Source organism: Megalopta genalis, chromosome 1, assembly GCF_051020955.1.
Source record: "Megalopta genalis isolate 19385.01 chromosome 1, iyMegGena1_principal, whole genome shotgun sequence".
NCBI lineage: Eukaryota > Metazoa > Arthropoda > Insecta > Hymenoptera > Halictidae > Megalopta > Megalopta genalis.
This window is the reverse complement of record NC_135013.1, coordinates 25,604,434-25,627,633: the sequence shown is the minus strand read 5'-3', so window position 1 is coordinate 25,627,633 and position 23,200 is coordinate 25,604,434. Positions and strand designations below refer to the sequence as shown.

The window sequence follows — 23,200 nt, the reverse complement described above, 5'->3', positions numbered from 1 at the left end:
GTTTATCCGAATATTCGTAAATATTTTATAAGGTAAGTGATCTTTTTCCTTCGTATTCGATTTATTGAAAAATATTACAAATCGTAAAAAATAAAATAGGAATTAACATCGAGACTATTTTTTAACCGTTTTTTAACACTTAGATAAAATGTGCATGGCAATAACATTAATAATACTGTAATGACTTGATAACAAAACAAAACGGCATAGTCCCAATTATGTGTTATACAATTCATCTATTGGCGAATACTTTGCCTTGTGTATGGTATCTAAAACTTTCTCTAATATTTCGGTATGTATCACTGATGGCTCTTCGTCAGCATTGATTACATTCCATGTGCTGCCTACTAATTTCTTATAGTTCGATGCCACGGATTGTTGAAGATTGGTATTTTCAAATCGCTCTTCTCCCCAATTACTACGCTTACGTTGCGTCCCGTCCGAAATATCTAGAAATATTACTATATCCGGATTGGGCAAACCTCTGTCGGGTTCTCTACACCAGGCTAAATTTCTTTTTGTTGTAGCTGCAGTATAAGCTGCACCTGATGCAGCATACCTACGGCAACGTTAACATAATTTTTGTGTTTATTTGTTAATCCTATATATTGGACTCGTGTTAAACGAATTATCATTGTCAGAATGTACCTATCAATAATGAGAGTAGTTCCACTGTTCAAAGTTCTCAAAATCTTATCTTTCAATTCCCACCTATTTGCAGAAAATAGAAGATGCATCGTTTCCGGTGGATATTCCTGTTTTTTCGTTAAAAAGTCGTTTATCATTAACCCGATAGGAGTTGTTCGATCTATAAATAAGTATGTAACTTATTAATGTTTTGCCATATGTAGGAAATCATCTATAAAACAGAAACAAAAAATACTTACTAGGAAATGATTCGCGTTCTACAGGAATGTTATGTTTTCTTAGAGCATCGACTAACATTTTAACCTGCGTAGATTTTCCAGCCCGATCGCAGCCTTCAAAAACAATCAATGCTCCACGTGGTATTGACATATTTATCAGTGTTATTAATTATGATATTATCAACTACCTTGTATGAGATTATCAAAACCTCTGATTTCGTCAAGCTTCTTAATTTAAAATGAGGTTATCTTCGGCATGGAGTACATTAAAGCGACGATAGCGCCATCCACGGAGGTGAATTTTTAAATTAATTTTCCCTATTCCATCCATGTGTGTAAGGTAAAGATAGGGATAGTGTGTGAGAGGGACAGAAGAACATAAAAAACTAAACCGGGGGGCACATAACTGTTTAGAAGAATCTGCTGCATGTCGTGTGAGAAAACCAATGATAACAACGCAAAATATAATTTCGGGGGATTCGTCTAAATAATTTCATATCCTTGGTTTAGTTTTTGATGTCCCAATTTTGCCAAAATTAATGATTTTCGGCAAATCTATTTGTGCGATTGTGACGCCTCATTTGGAGAAAAAATGAAGCTCCGTTTGATGTTCGTACAGTGCCAATTGTGCTAGTGGCAAAACACTCAAACTATTCGCCAAATTACCAACTATCGAATTTGAATAATAGTTCGAGCGTTTTGTCACTAGCACAATTAATTCTGTACGAACATCAAACGGAGCTCCATTTTTTTCTCCAAAAGAGGCGCTACAATCGCCCACATTATACTAACTGCACAGTCGCCTAATAATATTAATTATGGCAAAATTAGGGCATATTTGCTGGATTGATATCGTGTAAGAGAATCAGACAACAATAACGCAGTTTAACAATTAATTACGATTACAGAAGATTCTCCTGAACAATTATGTGTCCTCGGTTTAGTTTTTTATGCCCTAATTTTACCATAATTAATATTTTTAATAAGAAAAGTATCACATGCATTTCATTTTATGTTTTAGGGTGGAAAGGCCTGGTAGGGTGTAGGATATAGATATTATCTACTAAACCTGAAACAATTTTTAAGCCTGTGCTCTAGACAAAACTTGGACTGGCATATGCACTTTGTCTTCCAATATTTCTTCAATGAATATTTGTTCAATGTAAAGCAACATAAAGGGAAACCTAGTCAACAAAATTCTTTTCCCTAAAATTACAGGAATGTTCCGACGAGCGTGTACACATTTGTTTTATAAATAAATGTAATTAGATCGCTACCTTAGGGGTTTCAGTGCAACCAAATCTTATTAACCAATTGTCAAATCGGATTACACGGGGACTTGCTTGCTGACCGTTGTCTTGTGGCTAGAGAATCGTTCGATGACGTAGAACAAAAAGACGTAAATCTATCGTCGAGTGTCATCCCATCTTTCCAATCCGCTTGTCGATAGATTTCGGTTCCGTTATGTAACAAGAACCGCTTAAATAGCACCAATATTTTTATTGTTCGCTTAGAGGCAACAGGCTTCTAATATTGGTTTTCCACGTGCATCGTTCAAAAGCGGACGCAAAGAGAAATGGAATATTTTTTTTAAACATATTCAACGCCCTCGAAAGTTTAGTTTAAGATAAGAAGCAGAATTGGAGCAGAAGAAGATTTCATTGGGGAAAAATTACGAATTTATTTGTACAAAAAAAAAATTGTTCAACGGAACAAAAGATAGTAGTAGTCACAGTTGTCGACAGTGTGATGCAGCGAATTCGTTTGAAGTGTGTATCCCACAATACAGAGCGTACTCGTAGTAACATGAAATATAAAATTCTCATCATCATCAACTATTATATATAGTTAACTTTCTTTTTCCTTCGAAAACATGGTCAACATATAAATATACAGTCATCACGTTAAGTTAAATGTATATCGATACAAGTACATTACATATACAGCGAATCTATACACGGTATAAGTAAAAGATTCCTACACACATCCGATGTCTGATTTTCTTTCTCTCGTCGGTGGATCTGTCGTTTCAACGGTCTCGATACATACATAAATGCATACCATACGTATATGCCAGGTGTATATCTGTGTGTATGCGTGTGAGTGAGTGAGTGGGTGGGTGGGTGGGTAGGTGGATGGGGTGAGGCGCGCGCGTGTATATACATATATATACATACACATACAGACACACACATACACGCACCCATATAGTATATAGATATTATGTGTATATATCCGTATATATAGATACGTGTATATATCCGGAAATATATGCCGCTAATACAATTATACAAAACGCTACGGCGAAATTGATAGATCAGCGCTGTTTCCTTCCTGAAATATTTCGCTTGTACAATATCTTTCTGTTTGGAGAAATATACACTTACCAAAGAGCTGGTACACGGATACGCTACCCGATTAGAAAAAGAGAAACGAAATACAGGAACGAACGAAAACAGAACAATATTATACGCATAATACATACATATATGCATGTACATTATACATATACGTATATTTATGTATGTATGTATAGATCATATACACATCGAAAAAGTTATCAATTTACACGAATTACAATATGAACGGAGTATCGTTTCAACGGACAATGTCTCTCGTTTGACCGCGACGCGCTCGGGCTTGCGCGACGCGTAACAATTTTTTGGCACTTGCAGCGAAGAATTCTGGTAAGACTTTCGAAGAATCAGACGGAGGGTAGGGCTAGGGGGCATACGAGGGGTAGATTCTACGACGATCGTCGCGTTGTTTCCGAACTAAAGATCGACGACTCGTCTTTAGGCCAAAACACCGACTTAAACGCGGAGATACGCGACGCGTTGTGTCCGTTGACTACGGCGAACGGCCGATCGCTTGGAAAATATGTACGGAATCGTGTTAGGAACATACAGAGAAGCATCCGTATCGTTCTCCGTCCGTTGGTCAGTCTCCAGCCGCCGGGAGGGGCTATCTCTCTCCTTTCTGTTCGCTCGCAGAGTCGCGTCGTCGCTGGGACGATCCGAGGATGATCAACCGCGTCGCGGGTGATCTCTCGGTCCGGGATGTTGTTGTTCTCTGCTCTCTCTCTCCCTCTCTCTCTCTCTCTCTTTCTTCTTTATCCTTTCTCTTTCTCTCTCTTTCTGTTTGCTCTTCTCGTTGTACTCTGGCCGACTACTCTGTACTCACTCTCTCGGACTCTCGGAGCGTCTCGTGTTCAGTCTTATCTGGTGGTACACGGTGATCCCGGTCACGTCATTTGCGCGGCGTTGAATCCGCGCTTCCTCGGCGTCGAGAAATGCTGGGGACTGGTGATCTGATACTGTTGCACGTACGGATTGTTCCTGAGAAGGTTGCCGGCCGGCGAGCCGGCCGTGTACTGCGGCGGCACCGTGATTATTCCGGTCTGCTGCAAATACTGTTCGCGATAGAGCGCCTGTTGCGTCACGTACTCCCCGTTGACGGGGCTCTGGCCGGCGTAGTGCACCTTCACGGACTTCAACGGCTGGTTCGCGTTGCACTCCTTATAGGTGTCGTGATAGCGCAGGCTGGTCGGCGACGAGCCGCTGCCCGGCGGCGTCGCGTTCTTCAAGCTCTGCGTGGGACTCTGCGTGATCGACTCCAACACGTGCCGGGGCATGCTCGGCGAGGGGCAATGATGGGTCTCCTGCAGACCGTCCACCCTGTTCGCGTTCCTCGTGTAGATGGGCGCGCTCTCCGGCCTGCCGCCCACGATGTTTCTCATTCCCTCCCGGTCCTTGGCGCTCAGGCTGTGTCGGGACGAGTTCGAGATCGAGTTCCGGACATTCGACCAGCTCACGCTGGCTAGCTCCCACTGCCGCAGATGGCTGGAGAGTCGCTCGGCCCGGGTCGTCGCGTCCAGGCTCTCGTCGTAGTCCGGACCCTGCAATCAATTCGTCCACAATTATCGTCTGTAGAGACGGTTATATTCGTCGGTGAACCGACACGCGGGGGACGCGATCGGCCGTCGAACGTCGCAAATCCGAACGGGAGGCGCGGCGATACGGTGGAAAAGGTGGGAGTAGTCAGACAGTCGGTGACCTTGTCTGGCCAAAGTCTTCCGCGTTTACCGCGCAGTAACGTGTCGCGTTTCTATGCAGCACCGTAAACAAGGGCAACGACGGTGCATCGAACTTTCGATTAGCATTAATTACCGGCAGCTACGCGGCGCTCCGTGCCAATTACCGATTCGCCGGCATTAGCACACTATCCTACTAACGAGCAGCCCAGAGAGAGACAGACACACACACAGAGAGAGAGAGAGAGAGAGAGAGAGAGAGAGAGAGAGAGAGAGAGAGAGACGAACCGAAAAGCGCGGCAGCACTCGCGAAATCATTTTCGCGGAATCTCGATAAACTCGAATCGCGCGTTTCGCAACGCCGTCGCTTGTTTAGAAAGCTCCGGCTCGCTTCGACATTTCCGTCTATATTTAGCGCAACATTGTTCCGCCCGCGGGGCTAGCCTGTAGCGCCTCGGTTGCGCATCGAACGCGCTAGTAAACAAGTTTGCTGCTGCATTGTCCCTAGCTTTGGAATTCTCCGTTTGCCGCGACGGAACGTTTTATCGCGTCGTTAACTAATCGACCGACGAGAGAACAGGGAAACCGGTGCATCGAACTTGGATATTGCGCTGCCGTTGATCGAACTGCGCAACGCTCTCGCGAAATCGAGTCAAGTACGACCGGGTGCGTGCTTTGGATAAGCCAAGGTGTCCAAGTTGTTCAGCAGAGATATGTCGGTCGTTTTTTGGCCGAAAGTCGGAATTTCGACGAGTTTCCCGGATCTTTGTGATTTAGAGATCTCGAGGTCGCTTTCGTGCGTAATAGAAATTGAGTTGATTGCGAGAAACGTACGTTAAATGAAAATGTTTCTCCGCTTCTGGCAATTAAAATGATGCGACAATATACTCGAATTCTTCTTTTAATGACCTTACGATTTTATATTCGACCTATTCATTTTTCTCATAAATGCATAAAATTCGCGGTCCATCGACAGCGAATTTGAAGCTAAAGATTTGAGATTCAAAATGGCGGCTCCGATGGACGATACTTAGCAGACTAAAGGGCGCGGATAACGAAATAACTAGAATGTAAGCGTTCGCATACGTGAAAATATATCTGAAGCTTGCATTGTTACGTTTAATAACAAATAATTAAAATAATTAGCTTCGATTCGATAAATTTTTTCTTTGCAACGCTACGTTTCGCCGTAAAGTTCTCTGACAAACATCATTTGGATTTCATGGTTTCAAAGGACAGTCGCATTACAGCAGAAACAAAATATCATAATATGAAAAATAAAAAAAAAATAATTTTTCGGCTAACAATTACCGACCTCCGGACCAACGTGCCTTAATGCAGAGGCGTAGGCGAGGGCGGAAATTCGCGTCCCACGATCGATAACCGTCGGCGAGCAGTCGATGAAAGCTGCGAGATCCGCCGGCAACCAGCGACCGCTGCGTCGCGACGCGCGGATTAATATTATTATTGCAACAAGGCTGCACCGCAAGGCCGGTGAAGCCTTAAGGGGACGTCTATTTTACATGGCCTGATTCGAGCGCGCGTTTCGCCGACGCGATGGAAGCGATAGATGCGACAGATGCGATGGAAGCGAGACAGCCGCTCGGCTCGCGTAATTCGAGGCTGATCCCGATCTTTCCATAACCGGGATAAAAGCGTGGTTATGTGCGGCTCGGATCGCGTGGGAAAGGCGGCAACGAGTCCGCAACAAGGACGATTCGCCGGTCACGGAATGACGCAATGTCTAATGGGGCCGTTAAAGGGTACATTCTTCGTCGCGACGCGAATTCTGGCACGAACGAACGTCGGACGATGCTGGATCGTTGCTCGTTGGTCTATCCGAAAGGTATCATCCTTTGTGCGTATATCCAGCGAAAGGAAAAATAATAATAATAAATATATGAAATTATTATATATTAATATATTATATATATTATAATAATATATTAATATATATTATATATATTATTATTATATAAATATATATAATAATAATAAAATTCCAAAATAATTTTCACATCGTCAGATTTCTTTATACTTTAAAAAACAATTAGAACTGTTCTATGAGTCGAAAGACTAATTTTCACGAAATGCGCCAAGTCGTGTGACCAAGTTAGGTATTTTTTTACGAGTAAAAAGTTATAAATAATATTAATGCGAGTTATTTATAATATGCAATCCTCGTCTCGATTCGACGATTTTAACAATACAGTAAATTCTCCCTAACTGACTTTGTGCTCAGATTGTGCACAAAAATTGACAATTTGAGAGGAGGCGACACACGATTATTCGAGTTTTGCGGCTCGTTTTCATAATTGTTGACAATTCGTAACTATAAAACGGAGTCGCAAGGCTCGAATAATCGTATCTCCTTTTCCCAAATTGTCCACTTTTGCGCGCAATCTGAGCGTCAGTTAGGGAGACATTACTGTATTCTGCTCGCGTTCGTTGATTGGATCGAGATCCACGGCGGTTATCGGGTATCCAGCATTGTTACCGATCTCCGGCCAGGGTGTCCATAACTCCAGGGTGTTTCGAGGACATTCGATAGCCGGAGGCCAGTTTCCGGGGCACATTCGCTCGCTTCCGGCCGCTACGGCCGCGTATCGGACTCTGATTCGACCAGGCTGCTCGTGTTCACAGAACTCAATCCGGCGTCGCAAGGACGAGAAACTAGAGCGTTTGTCCCCTTAATCTGTTCCGATCGCAGAGACCGGCGCAGAATGTATCTATGTACAGCGCGCGGATCGGTCGAAGGAATAAGCGAATTGCGAGGCAAATCGAAACTCGTCTTCTCTAGCGAACGGATGAACAAGGAGCGGCGTGATTCTTGCTTCGGAAACTTACGTTTTCGATCTTCTCGTCGAGCATCTTGAAGAAGTCGAGCTGGCTGGTGGATATCTCTCTGTAAAATCGAAAGAGAAGCGATCGATTAATTTCGCGTGAAAGTCGGCTGGATCTGTAAAGTACGGGACCGGTCGAAACGCACCTGGCTTAATTTCACGCATCTCTTTTTTTGCTTCTTTTTATCGAAAGGATTATTTCACAATGAATAAGAAAGCGGTATTTACAAGTTTAATAGCAATATTACTTTGTTTCGTTACACCGTTCCATTCGATGGGACCAATTGACGAACGGAACAAAATGGATATTTTAAAACAATTGAAAATAATGCGAAGGTAGGAGAAACTCGTTGACACTCTGCACTCTCATAGCAAAAGAACCGATCTTTCAAACTAGCATTCGATAAGTCGTTTAACCCCTTGCCGTACCATTTTCTTCATAATTAAAAAAATGAATAAGCATATTTTCGATTGTAATAATTTCTTCGAAAGAAAAGAAAATTTATGTTTATCGCGTGTCTACATTTATTGGGATGATTAAAATATTGATTACAAGAGGGCACAATTTTATTCTGGCTTAAAAAAAGATAGACGGAATAATATTGATATTTAATACTAAACCTACCGAGCACTAAAAGCAACGAATTTCTGTTGCTCTCTAAGAACGATAAAACCGAATCTATTTAGACTTCCCATAATTTTTATTACAACGAATACTCGGGACTGTGAAATTCATTTAATAATATCCTATGAAAAAGTCTCTATAATTTCAGCAATTTTAAAATACAAAATGTAAAACCGGTCATTTTGACCGACTTGGTAGGTTTAATGTTAATAGGATATTACTAGAAATCTGCACCGCGAGCCTGACTCGTTAAAGTACGGCGAGGGTTTAATATTTCTGTAATCTTCGCTGAAATAAAAAGCAGCGCTCCCCTATACAGTTCACAGAATTGCGTGAAACGTTTCTGGCACGAAGACAACAGATCTACAGGTGTGTTTCGAACGGTCGGCGGTCCGGGGGCACCATTGGTTCGCGTTCCATCGACGCGCACGCCGTAAAAATGGCGTTCGACGAGGAGGAGGCGTGGCTCGCGGCGCGTCGTCGGTTTCGCGGTTATTTTGAAGTGGCACTATTATTTATCTCTGACGGATCTATTCGTGGACCGCGGCGGCACAGCGTGGATGCGAATAACGGATTATGCAACGCGAATCGACCGACGACCGAAAGATATTATATTTAGAAGAAGTTAGAGCGAGAAAGGCGGACGACGCTGGCTCGTCGTCGCAGCCGGATGAAACGTGCCCGAAGGAAGCGACGATACGGTGCGGTAAACTCGGAGGAGCCGCAAAGATGATAACGATCGATTACTCATCGCGACACGGTGCGCGACCTCTTCTTAAAATGATGAACAACGGTTCTTCCGAGGACGCCGAGGACGTCCTCGGTTGCTTTCCGGGTCGAAAGTTCCCGGGAACACCGGTTTACAGCTCCATCGGGATTACCGACTCGCGACATCGCACAGTGGACGCACACTTTTCAGAAAAGGTTGGCCAAAATGTTATTTTCGAAGTGCATAGCGGCAAGATGTCGCATACATATTGTATACATTCTAGAATGTCGAATGACGTTTGAAATTTAAAAATATTGCAGAGACTGTTCGATCCGAAGGAACACTTTTGTAATATTCTATTATATATTTGTAAACATTCTATCGTCTGAAAATTTCATTCAAGTTCTCTGCCAATGATTAGTAATTTTTTAAATTCATAATTTTACTAAGATGTCGTATACGTATTGTAGACATTCTAGAATGTCGAATGACGTTTGAAATTCAAAAATATTGCAGAGACTGTTCGATCCGAAGGAACACTTTTGTAATATTCTATTATATATTTGTAAACATTCTATCGTCTGAAAATTTCATTCAAGTTCTCTGCCAATGATTAGTAATTTTTTAAATTTATAATTTTACTAAGATGTCGTATACGTATTGTAGACATTCTAGAATGTCGAATGACGTTTGAAATTTAAAAATACTGCAGAGACTCTCCGATCCAAAAGATCATTTTTGTAATATTCTACTATATATATTTTTTTGTAAAATATATTTGAAATCTAAAATTATAATTTCAAAAACAAACGATTAGCAATCATTGGTAGAGAACTTGAATGAAATTTTCAGATAAACGAACGTTTGGATACCAGAATATTGTAAAAATATTAATTTAAAAAATAGTTAAAATTAGTTATAATGAATAGCAAAAATTAGTTATTAAAAAATAAGTGTTCGGATAATGGAGTCTCTACTTATAATCCATGGTTATCGAGATGTGAACCATTAAAGTAAGCGAATCCCCGTGCTTTGCAATATTTTGACATACATATGTATTTGCTTTCACATATTTTGTTTCAAAGTTGCTGACACATTATAAAGATTCTTTCGTAGAAAATGATCGAATTTGATTTTAACAAGCACATCTATCTACATTATAATAAAAATGAACACATAATCTTGGCATCCTTATAAAGCAACATTGTGTTTTCTTTGTCTTTGTAGCAAACGGTTTCGACCAGTAAACGCTAAATGAATAATGATAATAATTATAACAAATTTTTGGGAGAAGGTACCACTGTGCTCCGTTATTTTTCACCGAGTGCGTTTCGACTCTGATAGTCTACGAAATGTAACAACCGCACAACAGCTCGCTCGCGTATGCATCGGATGCATCGGATGCATCGAAACTTACGTTTGCTGCAACAGAGGACCGTTTCCAGGTGCACTCGGCTTCTTCTTGCCCTTATCGCCGGTACCATTCTGCTCCTCGTTCCTGTTCACTTCGACCCCGTTGTTGTTCGTCTTGTTGTTCTTCGCGTTTCCGTTGCCGTTTTTCTGTTCCACCGACGCGGAACCTGAAACAACGTGTAAACGTTAGTCGACAGAGCTCGCGAACGGGAAATTCCTGTAGAAGAGATCGGCAACTCGGACCGCGTTTGCCGTGAGCTGCATCGGGAGTCGCGTACACCCCCCTCCAAAAGTATTAGGAAGAAAGTTAGATGAATAAGAAAAACCGATATAAAATTGTAGTAAGTTTTTAAAATTTATTTCAAAGTTAATTGTATGAAACTGTAGCAAGTATATAAATATATTTTATGTTGCAATAAAAATAACGTCAATTTTATAAAAGAAAATGAAATTTTCTTCTCGTCGATATGTTCACCGCATTTTTTAATTACTTTTTCAACTAACTTCGGCATCCGTTTCATTAGTTTTTCTATAATAATAATATATAATATAATAATAAAATATAATAATAATAATTATTATAATAATAAGATAATAATAATATTATCTATTATTATATATAATTATCTATTATATATTCTATTATTATTATCTATTATTTCTATTATTTTTGATAGTCTTTGGTTCATACATTTTGTATTATGTGTTTCACGTATTAAGAAAATATATTAGAAATCGATGCGCGTCGTACCGAGCGAAGAGTATGAAATATGTCCTAAACTCGGTTTCAATGAAGAAAATGCACTAAATGATTAAACTAATTGCACAAATGACAAACACTTATAACTTGATATGTACTGTCGACGATATGACGTCGTATCGCAGACTCGCAGACATTGCTTAAACCGAACGGAATATTACAATTTATACCAAATAAGCAGGTGCCCTAATTACTTCCGGAGGGTGGTGGGGGGTACGTAATGAAAGAGCGAAAGTGTTCACGACACACGAGTGCAAGGTTCAAGACTGCGCTCGTAAACACGCTCAATCTTATCGCGAGCCGCTTGACACTTTTAAGGGCCGTCACACTCGGGCCCGAGTCCAACCGGAGTATTCGATTAAAATAGACCGACAGCTGGCTATAAATGACACGCCGAGGCGAGGGTTCGACGCAACGAGCCGAGCTTCGTCCACGCGGTTCTCGGTGCCGCGCTTCTAGCAGCGTTCTGGCAATTCCTGGAATCAGCCGGTCCTCAACGGGAGCCTAAACTACGGGTCTGTTTGGAAATTATTCTCGAAATCGAAGATACGCGTTCTTTGACGCAGTCAATCGCAGTCAATCACGGTCAATCACCGTCAATCATAATCAATCACAGTCGATCGCAGTCGATCACAGTCGATCATAGTCCTCTCACCAGAAGGCAACATTTGCCTTCCACACTCCGTCGTCAGACCCTTCCAGAAACCTTGACCTTTAACCCTAGTCCCTTACCGGTGTCAATTTAACACTATCTTTTCAGTTTTAGAATATATTATTCTGTTATTTTTGGGAAAATTCATTTCAGGCTTCATGACTTTCATTTTCGGCGAATTTCAACGGATATGTTGAATACAAAAATCAATCTAGCAAATTGGTGATTATTACCCGATATGAATTAATCGAGTTAGCGTAGACATCTCGTAAAGAGTAAGCATATTTTGATCGTCCTTGGTTAATAAAAGATATTTACAAAATAGATAATTAGTGAAAAGTGTAATTATTATTTCCATGAAAATAAAATAAAAATAGGATATAAAATAAAATATAAAATAATATAGAAATAAAAATAAAAATAAAATATAAAATCAAATTTAAAAACTTCTAATAATTCTTTTAACCTAAAGTATATGCATCTATGATTATCAGACTGCGGAACTTCATGCGAAATAAAAACTGTACAGACAGTTCACTCCTTCTTTAATTATTTTTATAACTTACAAGTAAATATTTAATAAAACTGATTTAATAAATTGACATCAAATGACAATAAAATAAAATTTAATATATTGACAACTTAAATTCTGTTATTCTCTCTGCCGCTTTCAATGGCAACTACTTAATTTTCCCATAAACGCATAAAATCCGCAGTCTGATAACTATTATTTCCAAAAATCTACTTCTCGCAAAAGATCCGGAATTGTTCCAAATTAATCGGTTTGGCAACACCAGGCTTGTTTACCCCGCCACGTATAATTGTTTCGACTGATGTCGGCCAACAAGTGGGCTCCGTCGCGACGCAGCTGATCGGAGAATTGCTGGACAATGGGAGGTCCAGTGAGACCGAGGCTGATAATACTTATCGACGGAAAAAAGCCGGGGCCGCGAGGCGCGGAATCGTTTTAACCGCGGAGCCGAAGCGACGAGAAGAGAAGAGAATAGAAGCGAGACGAGGCGAGGAGAGACGGAAATCATTGGACCGTGGAATACGCTCGAAGATCGAATCGAATCGTATCTCTGCTCGTAATGGAAAACGGACGAGAGGACGCGGAGTAAATAAAAACGGGGAAAAAACCTGGGAAAAACGGGAAGTAACGTTGGGGAGGGGAAAAAACGAAAAAAAAAGCGGGATAAAAATCGGAGAAAAGGGAGAAAATGGAACGCGTCGATCCAGCAATTTGCGGTCGCGCCGACAATTACGCGGCCGTGTTTCGCGATCGAATTCCGTTTCCGGTCCCGCAACAAAGCGGCCAACTCGATCGGTTCGGCCTAATTGGAGAAAATCCGTCGTCCGCGATTCTATCGGTCGTAATAGAGCCGTCGGGGGCGCGTTATAATAGGCCGCAAGGCCCGGCGATTTGTTCCCCGCACCGCGGTAAGTCTTCGGCTGTTTGATCGCCGCACCGCGTAATCCTGTTAAAGCCTTAATATCGTTACCTAACCTTGTCTGATCTGTTTACACGACGGGACGGCACACGCCAAATAGAACCCGTACAGAGGATTCCGCGGCACACCGTGTTTTCTGGCCGTCGAAACGCTGCAACGGTGCCACGATCGTGGAACATCGTCTTCGCGCGGCGATTGCTGCCAGGTGTTGGAAACCTTATCGACGCCAATTACGCGGTTCTCGCGGAAACGTGACAGATAACGCGGCATACCGCGGACTCGTGCGCCATCCAAGTTCTCGATACTATCCGGTAATCGTGCTCGCGGAGCCTAAATAGTCTCGCAGCGAATATTGTTTAGAAATTTTCAGAATCATATACGCATTTCACACTTTCAGAATTTCCATGTACCTAGTGCTTTGCAACTACAGTAATTTCTCCCTAATTCGCGCTCAGATTTCGCACAAAAATGCGAAAAGTTAAATTGTATGGCATCGATTACGTTTTCGATATCCTTACGTTTCGCGGATCTCAATAAAACTGCGAATATGCAATCGATTAGCGTAACAATTAATTTTCAAACACGAGTACAATGATTCCGGCGGTCATGCGTGGGTGACCTGGTAGTCAAAGTGTTAACAATTTGAATATGTTGACGACAGGACAGTAATTGCTTCCTGATACGCGAATAATCGTACCTCCTCTACCCAAATTGTCCGTTTTTGTGCGCAATCTGAGCGCGAATTAGGGAGAAATTACTGTATTATGATCCCGTGATGGTTCTGCGTGCAATTGTTGTGCAATATATAATTTTCGTATAATTGTTGTACAATTTTTAATATTTTTGGGACACTAAAGGGTACAGAACTCGTATATTTACGTAAATTCTAAATTCCAAATTATTATGGTTTAGAACAAGATTATCCTTGTTTCAACTAGTAATATTTATTGAATTAACACCAAGCCTGCCGATAATTCATGGTTTACGATTTACGCGTAGAAAGGATGATGCACCCATGCAAATTATTATGGTTTAGAACAAGATTATCCTTATTTCAACTAATAATATTTATTGAATTAACACCAAGCCTGCCGATATTTCATGGTTTACGATTTATGTGTAGAAATAATGCATCGTTTAGCACAATTCCATTGAGAAATTTAGTACAATTTCATTGCAGAAATCCCGTCAGAAAGTTTAAACAGAGTGCTTGACCCGTCGTGATACAATTTAAAGTTCTGTATCTACGATAGACAATTCAAGGACTGGAGATATCGGGACGTATTTAGCGTTGAGGACGTTCGCACGCCAAAGTCCAACAAAAATCCAATGACCGTCGCTAATTTATTAAACGCGAAGTCCTTGAGCGGAAGTGCATATCTCTGGTTCGAAGGATTTTGGGCGAGGTCACGAACGACTCGAATACCCGAGTGTTAATCATTACGAAATGGAACAGATACGCCGGGATCCTCAACAATGTCTAGCTAGCAATCGAATCAGAAATAGTCCGGTCCGATTTGATCGATGCCACGGACGCGGCGAACTGAAATTCCGCTATCAATTTCCGCGGCGGAAATACCGGCAGCTTATCGATTTCCCATCGTCCATCTCGGCTACCTTGGATCCTTGGATGCATTCGAATCGTCTCTATCAGCTCCTAGGCGTTCCTGCACCTGTCCCACCGATCCCAAGGCTGGCTGGCTGGCTACTTTCACGGAGAGTCGAATAAAAAGCAGAAACACATCGGAATACCAGCAACGTTCTCTTTTGATCGGCTTAACGCTCGGATACATTGTTGGATAACCAGCCTTCGGGATCATTAATGGAATTAGCAAGACAACTTCCTCTGTACCGTTATACTCGGTGAAGTATTATCCGATCGGAGAAACCTTTCGCTGGAAGGGCGGATTAACATTGACTTCTAGGGCTACCGAAGGGCTGGGGGTCTAGGCTCTATCAAAGGCGGTTGCTCGGGGCCACCGTGATCTGTCTCGGTTGCAGAAGAGTAAAAAGAAACGAATCGCGTGTGAGGTGAAGCAAAAACGACGGTTCAGTTTGGAATGTAAAATACTAACAAGGGATGATCCCCAACCCGGAAATTCAGAAAATTCTGAAACTTTGGGGATGTGTAGAGCGTATGTAGAACGTACGCGTTCCTTATAGATGGGTTATCTAGTTTATTTTATCGTATGATATTCTATTTGATTTTATCGTATTTTATCCTACGTTGTTCTAATTTACGTTACGTTGAGTACCTGATCTTATTTTATTTTGTTTTATTATATCTGATTTTATGCTTTATTTTACTTTATGTTACTGTACTCTGTTTTATCTTATGTCGTTCTATTTTACGTTACGTTGAGTACCTGATTTTATTTTATTATATCCGATTTTACGCTTTGTTTTACTTTATGTTACTGTACTCTATCTTATCTTACGAGCCATATTTTACTATTCCATTTTTATTTTTCAATCGTACAAATCCAGTCCAGCGCTATCAAAAGCAGCCGTTTCATTTTATTGTTAATATCCAATGCCATGTTTTATCTTAATTCGAGATTATATGATACATTGTATTTTATTTTAGCGCGCAGGAATAATACGATTCTATTTACCCTCGGATAACTAATGTAAACCCGGGGGAGCATGATTTGTTAAATAAGTTCTTAGTATGTAGTATACATAAACTAGTATAGTTTAGTAGTAGTAGTATACATAACTATGTATTACGTAATTTTGTTTTTTTTTGCGAGGATTCACTTTGAGTGGTGGGAATTAACCCCCGAATATTCGGCTATTTTTTATTTCGTTGCTGTAATTCGCAAGCTGTACAAGATACAAAAAAGATTTTCAAGCAAAAGTTGCTTCTTTTGTGCAAATCTATCAGGACATAGATTATCCAAATACAATATATTTATTACGTGAAGTAGAACTATATCTACTTATATTTAAACAAGAACTTCAAAAGAAACTTTATCAATATGTTTCTAGATTCTGTTATTTTTAACACTAGATTTACAGAACCCATCAAAATGACGAGTCACTAATTTTTTAATTTACGATTATTCATATCGTAAAGATACATTTATGAGTTATTTATTCAATTTATACGTTGCTTACGGCAATAGTTACAATAACACTTGTTAAAAATCAGGATAAATGTCTTATCGTTATTTTTATAAACTAATATAAAACAACTGTATTTTGTGCTCCGTAAATCTAGCGTTAATGTACAGAAATACATATACACACACGATGTTTTGTTACCGAGTGATTTGATGTTGCTGAGAATGAAACAATAAGAAGAAGAAGAGAAAGGGAGAGAAACAAAAATGTACATCCCCTTTTCACAGGCTGAAAAGCAAGCGGAACAAACGTTTTACTACTACTTCTTCGGTTCTCCATAACTGTTCCAAGAACCGAAACCAATGTCGCAACTGTTTCCAACTCCTAAGTCTCGACAGCTTCCTACGAATATTCTCGCAGAAGTATAGTAATCTGGAAACTAATGCTAGCGAGAAAAGTTCGCGAGAAGCGACTCGCGCGTCGCCTATCTCCCTCGGCATCGCGGCGTCAGCGTTCATTTACCGATGGACTAATTTTACGAGTTGGTAATTCCTTAGGTGTCGTGGATCGCGGCGCGTGGGCGTCGCACGATATCGTGAAACAGGCGTCTACCCGTCGTCGCCGAGTGTAATTGCCGCGCGAGGTTACGGCACGAGAGCAACGTCGGAGCCACCTACTGACCTACACACGTGTACCATCGCGTCGCCGAGCGTCGCCGAGCATCGCCGAGCGCCTCTTTGGACGCGTGTGTCCCGGGGTTTATTTGCGTTTCATTGTAATCGGAGTTCATTCTCCTTCCGCTGTTTCCCCCCGCACCCCTTTCCCAACGATCTGCTCGCTTCTCTTTCGCCCCGTGGTCTCTTCTCTCGTCTCGCCTCGCGTGCCAATGAATGGACCATACATGCGCTCGCGCGGCCGCGATTCGGTCTCTCGTGTCGGTAATAATTGCTCGAGAATCGGAACACCGAGCTCTCGGAGCCGCGGATCGATCGTTGCAGGCTTTTCGAACCGTTCCGAACCGATACCGACGACGACGGCGCGGCGTTTAATTGGGTTGCAGCTCGAGAGGCTTCGATCGCTCGAGGAACAGTCGCCGCCGACTCCGTTCCCCGGAAAAATAAGAATTTTCGAATGGTAAGGATATTCGAATGATTTTGAATGTTGTAAGTTTTCGTCTTAAAATTATGGTACCTCCGGAAAATGAGGGGTTCCTGAGGTCATTTGAAGTAACTTTTTCCTTTACAAAAATTTTCTCCGAGGCGTCGTTCACAAGTTATTAACGAAAAACACTGGCCAATGAGAGATCGTGTACGGCTGGCGCCCCGTCTTCGCGACCACTGCCGCTGCGTGATACGGCCGGCGCGACGCGGTCATTAGCCACAGGGGCAAAGCGCCGGCCGCACTCGCGCTCTGATTGGTCAGTGTTTTTCGTTAATAACTCGTAAACGAAGCCGCGGATCGCATTTTTGCTAAGGAAAGAGTTACTTCAAATGACCTCAGGAACTCTTCATTCCCCGGAAGTACCATAATTTTAGGACAACCTATATTATAAAAGTTGTAAAAATTTCGAATAAATCCTATCTTGTAATTCTTACGAAGCAATTTCTGTCAGTCGCTTTTAGCCGTTGGTAGATTTAGTGTTAAATGAACTGCATAAAAACTCATTGAAGTTATCACTTGTATGTAAGCTTGCAAGTAGACTGCGAATCATTATGCAAAATCAAACATGATTCGAGTCGATTACAAGAAATGAAAGTTACATGAAAATGTACGGTTTCTTTGTCGTCGAGAACAATGCAACAACATTCTTAAATCCTTTTAATCTCTTAATTTTCTTTTTCCTTCGTCCATTTTTGTCACAAGTGCATAAAATCCGTAGTCCAGCGATTGCTACGTGCGACTCAACTTTTCCATTTGATCGAACAAAGTGCCTCAATTTTCATGAAATTTTTACGACTATCGGCGCGCCGGACAAAGCGTTAAAGTTCTTGAGGAAAGAAAGTACTCGCAATTCAGCTTATCCTTCGCGCAATCGATGCGCACCATTTTCATTTCGTATAAAAATTCGCAACGTGTAAACGGACACGAGTTGTCGGCTTTCGCGGCGGAACCGCGAAACCGCGCGAGCATTTCGAGTTTTTGAGGGTGGGGGGATCGCGCGTCATCGATTTATTTTCACTTTTCGCACATCGTGTATCGTATAACGTACGTCCACTCGAGAAATTGTTGCTCGGCGAGCTGGCTCGAGGCGCGGAGGCGTTTTATGGAATTCGGGTATCCTGCTCTTTCTCTCTCTCTCTCTCTTTCTTTCTCTCGCTCTGCCGGCCGACGTACGTCGACCTTCGGCATCGTGCCAGCTCCAAGACCCGTGTAGAATTCGAGATCGATGAATGAAAGCCACTCCGGCGGATCCATTTTTTTCTTCTTGCCGGCCACCGAAATATTCCCGCTGCATCTTTCGGAGCCGAGATTGCTCGACCTCAAGCCGCGTATTCGACGGACAAATTCGAGTTTTCGATTTAGAGATGAATCATAACGTGATTCGGTGCGGCGTATCGCGCAATAAATGGTTGCGCGATGCAATTTACGTCGTCGCGGCGGTATAGACGCGATCAAACGCGGCGATTCGGTAGCCAGAGCTCGTCATCCTCTGATAAATCCTCCCGATTTTAACTATTGCGATTCTTGTGGCCGAAGTTCAATTTCGCAATTTTTACGTTCCAACGAAATCTTGTTTCCTGCGCATGAAGAACTCCGCGGAGCTTCGAAATACGAGATATTAACGATCTCGTGTAACTCTTTGATCAGATACAGCGTTATAAAGGCAAAAATATTAAGATTGAAATCGATTGTTTTAATTACTCGTGAGAAATTATCGAAACGCAAGTTCTCGCTATACTTTTACGCGCGTGAAAAGCATCTTTTGGTTCGCATAGAAAGAATTTGAACTTTAAAAAAGTTGTAAAAGAATGTTTAAAAATATTTTAATGTACGACTTGTTTGTTCATATGGAAGCTTAGACTATCGCGTAAATTTTAAGTTTCTTGCATTTTTTTCGATTATATGCGGACTTTTAAGAAGTAAACATTGAACGATTAATTTATGTTCTGAGCTCGTAACGCGGCGCACCGAATGCTCGCATTCAATTCCAAAACAATCCACGATTTCACGGACATTCCGGATGATCTGGCAAAAAAATGTTTACGACAAAAGTTGGAATACCATTAGAATTGAATTAGAAAATAATTAGAATGTGGTTAGAATACAATTAAGAATTATGGTTAGAATATAATTAGAATGTAGTTAGAATATAAAACAAGCTGGAACACAAAAACTTCGAAGAACAACTTATTTTTCGATATTTTTTCGACGTTGGTACACGTGTACTTTCGACTCGATAATATTCCATCTGGTGTCGCGACGAATTCAACGACCCGCTGCTATACCGTAACCTTTAAACCTTGAAACGACGCTAAAATAATGTAAGCTACATGAAAGCGAATTCACAGAGCGCCGTGCGTTGCTTGAATCTCAATCGCGAGGAAGCGATCTATTATTTGTCTGTGTTCCGGTCGAGAAACTCGAGAATTAATAGCCGCGGGAGTCTATCACCGTATTTTTTTTCCTTTTTTTTTAGAGCCGCCGGCGAATTAGGATTGCGAAAAGAGATGAACGATAGTCGAATTATCCGCGCGCAAATAAGATTTCGTGCAACGAAGCGTTAACCGTAGACGTTTGCCAATCCCGAGCCGCAACGATTGCAAAATTTTGCGAATGCATCGCAGCGGGTACAACAAAGTTCTGAGAATAACATCGGCGATCGACAGCAACGTGATCGACGCGTTGCCAGCACTTCACTATCCAAGAATGACCTCGCCGAAACGATCGTTTCAGCCGCCTATAGCTGCGATTCGACATTCTACGCGGATGATCGAGTCGAAAACTTTGCACGGGATTTTTTATGCGACGTTGGAATAACAGAAAAATTTATTTATTTATTTATTTATTTACTTATTTATTGTATATGTATTTGTATATTTGTACATTAATGCCCATTTTCAAAATATAAAAATAAAAGTATAATTTATGACGAAAGATCAGAGAATCAAGGGAACAATTTGTAAAGTCTTGTTTTATATCTAGTGCTGTGCATAATTGTAGACTCGAAGTAATTGTTACGTTTTACTGATATCTAAAGGAAAACTTAACAAAGCGCCTTGTTTGTATATCCCTATTGTCTATTATTTCTAATATAGACATGTATGAGATTTCCATTTTCTGTTATTGCTAATACAGAAATATATGATCTTCCTATTTTCTATTATTTCTAATATGGAAATATATGATATCTCTATATTCTATTATTTCTAATATAGACATATATGATATTTCTGTTTTCTATTATTCCTAATACATAAATATATGATCTTCCTCTTTTCTATTATTTCTAATATGGAAATATATGATATCTCTATGGTCTATTATTTCTAATATAGACATATATGATATTTCTGTTTTCTATTGTTCCTAATACATAAATATATGATCTTCCCATTTTCTATTATTTCTACTATGAAAATATATGATATCTCTATTTTCTATTATTTCTAATATAGACATATATGATATTTCTGTTTTCTATTATTTCTAATACAGAAATATATATGATCTTCCTATTTTCTATTATTTCTACTATGAAAATATATGATATCTCTATTTTCTATTATTTCTAACATAGAAGCAAACAAATACGATATATTAGAAATAATAAAAATTAGAAATATACAACCAGATGTTTTGTTAAGGTTTGGTTGCATGTGACTAAAAATGTAAAGGTTACTTCGAGTCTATAATGACTCACACCATTGTATATTCATTAAAAAAACATCCGTGGACCATAGTTGTGGCGCAATCGCAAAAACGGTTGAACTACAGAACGAATGCCCCCGATTCATAAATATTCTTCAATGTGTTTGGAATAACTATTGTACGATATAGATATAAAATTGTTTCGGATCTCTCAAAAATTTATCCAAAAATTTCGGAGGAACGAAACCGTTGGAAGCATGCGTTTCGGATACAAGATTCGCAGCGAGAGATCGATCACGGGCGAATAATAGTGGTGTAAAATCATTCATCTTGGCGCTTTGCTGGCGACCGGAAGCGCGCATAGCGTGCGAGAAGGCCGATGACATTAGATTCCAGCATTCGCGGCGATAAATCCCGCTTCTCGCGTGACGCAATGATCGTAGAATTTCTGAAAACCGGGCTAAAGTTCGTTGCCTGGCCCTTTGATCCCCTTCGATCACCGCGATCCTTCACTTTCGGGTTCGCGAAGCGACAAGCGTCGAACAACTTCCTGGCGAGTGTTCGGCCGAGGAATATCAACGAACCTGCCGGTAAAGTAAGCTTTTCGAAATCCACGCTTCCGGAACGATCTAGATCGTGGAACGAAAACCGGCCATACGGTGTCCTCGGGCGAAGAGAGAAGCAGGAAGTCGAACGTTAGAAGATTCGAACACCTCCGAGCAAACTCTGCGATCGGTCGGTCCCTCTATTCGGCCCGACGATCGCTTTGTTTACCTGCCACGCCACGTTCTTCCTCGGAAGAAATGAATTATGTAACACTGCTTATTCGTCTTTTTGCTGTGCGCGGGTCAATACGGTGCTCAAGTATCTGTTCTTTATGCGACGCAGGTTTTTAAAAGAAATATTGCGCAACGTCTCTTATGCTGTACATCGGAATGCGATTAACAATTGACGAGTCGAATGATTCACCGGCGTAATCTCTCTTCTCACTTTCTACAAGATATTTCCGACGATTCACCATTTTCTTTAAATATCTGTGAATGGAGGATTTTCGGACGTTCAAAGTCGCAGACGTTCCTCGAACAGATCCATTTCGCGTTTCATTCACTGGAATACGAATTAGGTTCTCGGCTAATCCAGATGGATGTCGAGCACGTGGTTCATCTTCGAGATATAACGTTCTGCTAGCAGAGCATTAACATACGATGACACTTGGTCATTTTCCATATATGTGGTTGGTATATTATTCATGGAGATATTGTATTTTCTTTTGTATAAATGCCTAATCGTATTTTTGAATAATTCGAAAGATTTATTCGAATCATTCGAAAAATTCTTTATCGAATCATTCGAATAATTCGAAAAATTTATTCGAATCACTCGAAAAATTCTTTATCGAATCATTCGAATAATTCGAAAAATCTTCATTCGAATCACTCGAATAATTCGAAAAAGCAATATGAAATAAATTACTTTTTATTCAAATCAATTATTTTCCGTATGAACTCCTGTACGAATAAATTCTTATTCGATTGAATTCTTATTCGGATAAATTTTTGTCCAGTTACATTTGTATTCGTTTGAATATCCATTCGAATAAAATTGCCATCGATTGAATATTTATTCGACAGTGACAAATAAGACTTTAACCGAAATATTTCGATCGAATATTTCTCCGATATTGTGGAATAAAGTTCCACTCGTTGACCTTTATCTGTTATCCGTCATGCGACTAAAATGATGCCCAACACTGTTTCATGAAAATTTCGGGCGTCGCAAGGCGAAAGGAAACATCGATACGGCTAAGAATGCAATTCGAAGGGACTACATGCGCTAACGATGAAATATTAAAACTAATGCCCGTGAGAAATCTGAGAATGCAGCGACCGCGCACGCGGGGACCCGTCGTCTAATTATAATGTAAGCCAAGGGGGGTTAACCATCGTTGTGTTCGCGACGACATGACAGGGTAA

General features: G+C 40.8%; 2 protein-coding genes across 4 annotated transcripts in view; both read right to left on the bottom strand.

The window, feature by feature from the left end:
* Positions 1–42: 42 nt before the first annotated feature.
* LOC117221033 (thymidylate kinase) lies at positions 43–1,187 on the bottom strand. Of its 2 annotated transcripts, XM_033471611.2 has the most exons (4): positions 1,055–1,187; positions 888–980; positions 649–808; positions 43–559 (listed from the first exon to the last, which is right to left on the bottom strand). In XM_033471611.2, the coding sequence occupies exons 2-4, from the start codon at positions 943–945 to the stop codon at positions 217–219; spliced, it is 561 nt and encodes a 186-aa protein (XP_033327502.2). In that variant the 5' UTR covers positions 946–980; positions 1,055–1,187; the 3' UTR covers positions 43–216. The 2 variants fall into 2 exon arrangements, with proteins under 2 accessions (XP_033327502.2, XP_033327493.2); XM_033471602.2 differs by having other exon boundaries at positions 888–1,151.
* Positions 1,188–2,522: 1,335 nt separating this feature from the next.
* The window catches only part of tow (target of wingless), a 65,104-nt gene continuing 44,426 nt past the window's right edge, over positions 2,523–23,200 (bottom strand). For both annotated transcript variants that reach the window (XM_033470521.2, XM_033470529.2), the window contains 3 exons: positions 10,494–10,656; positions 7,747–7,804; positions 2,523–4,764 (listed from right to left, as the gene is read on the bottom strand). In XM_033470521.2, the coding sequence (XP_033326412.1) occupies positions 4,111–4,764; positions 7,747–7,804; positions 10,494–10,656 (875 nt within the window). In that variant the 3' untranslated portion in view covers positions 2,523–4,110. The remainder of the gene's footprint in view (positions 4,765–7,746; positions 7,805–10,493; positions 10,657–23,200) is intronic.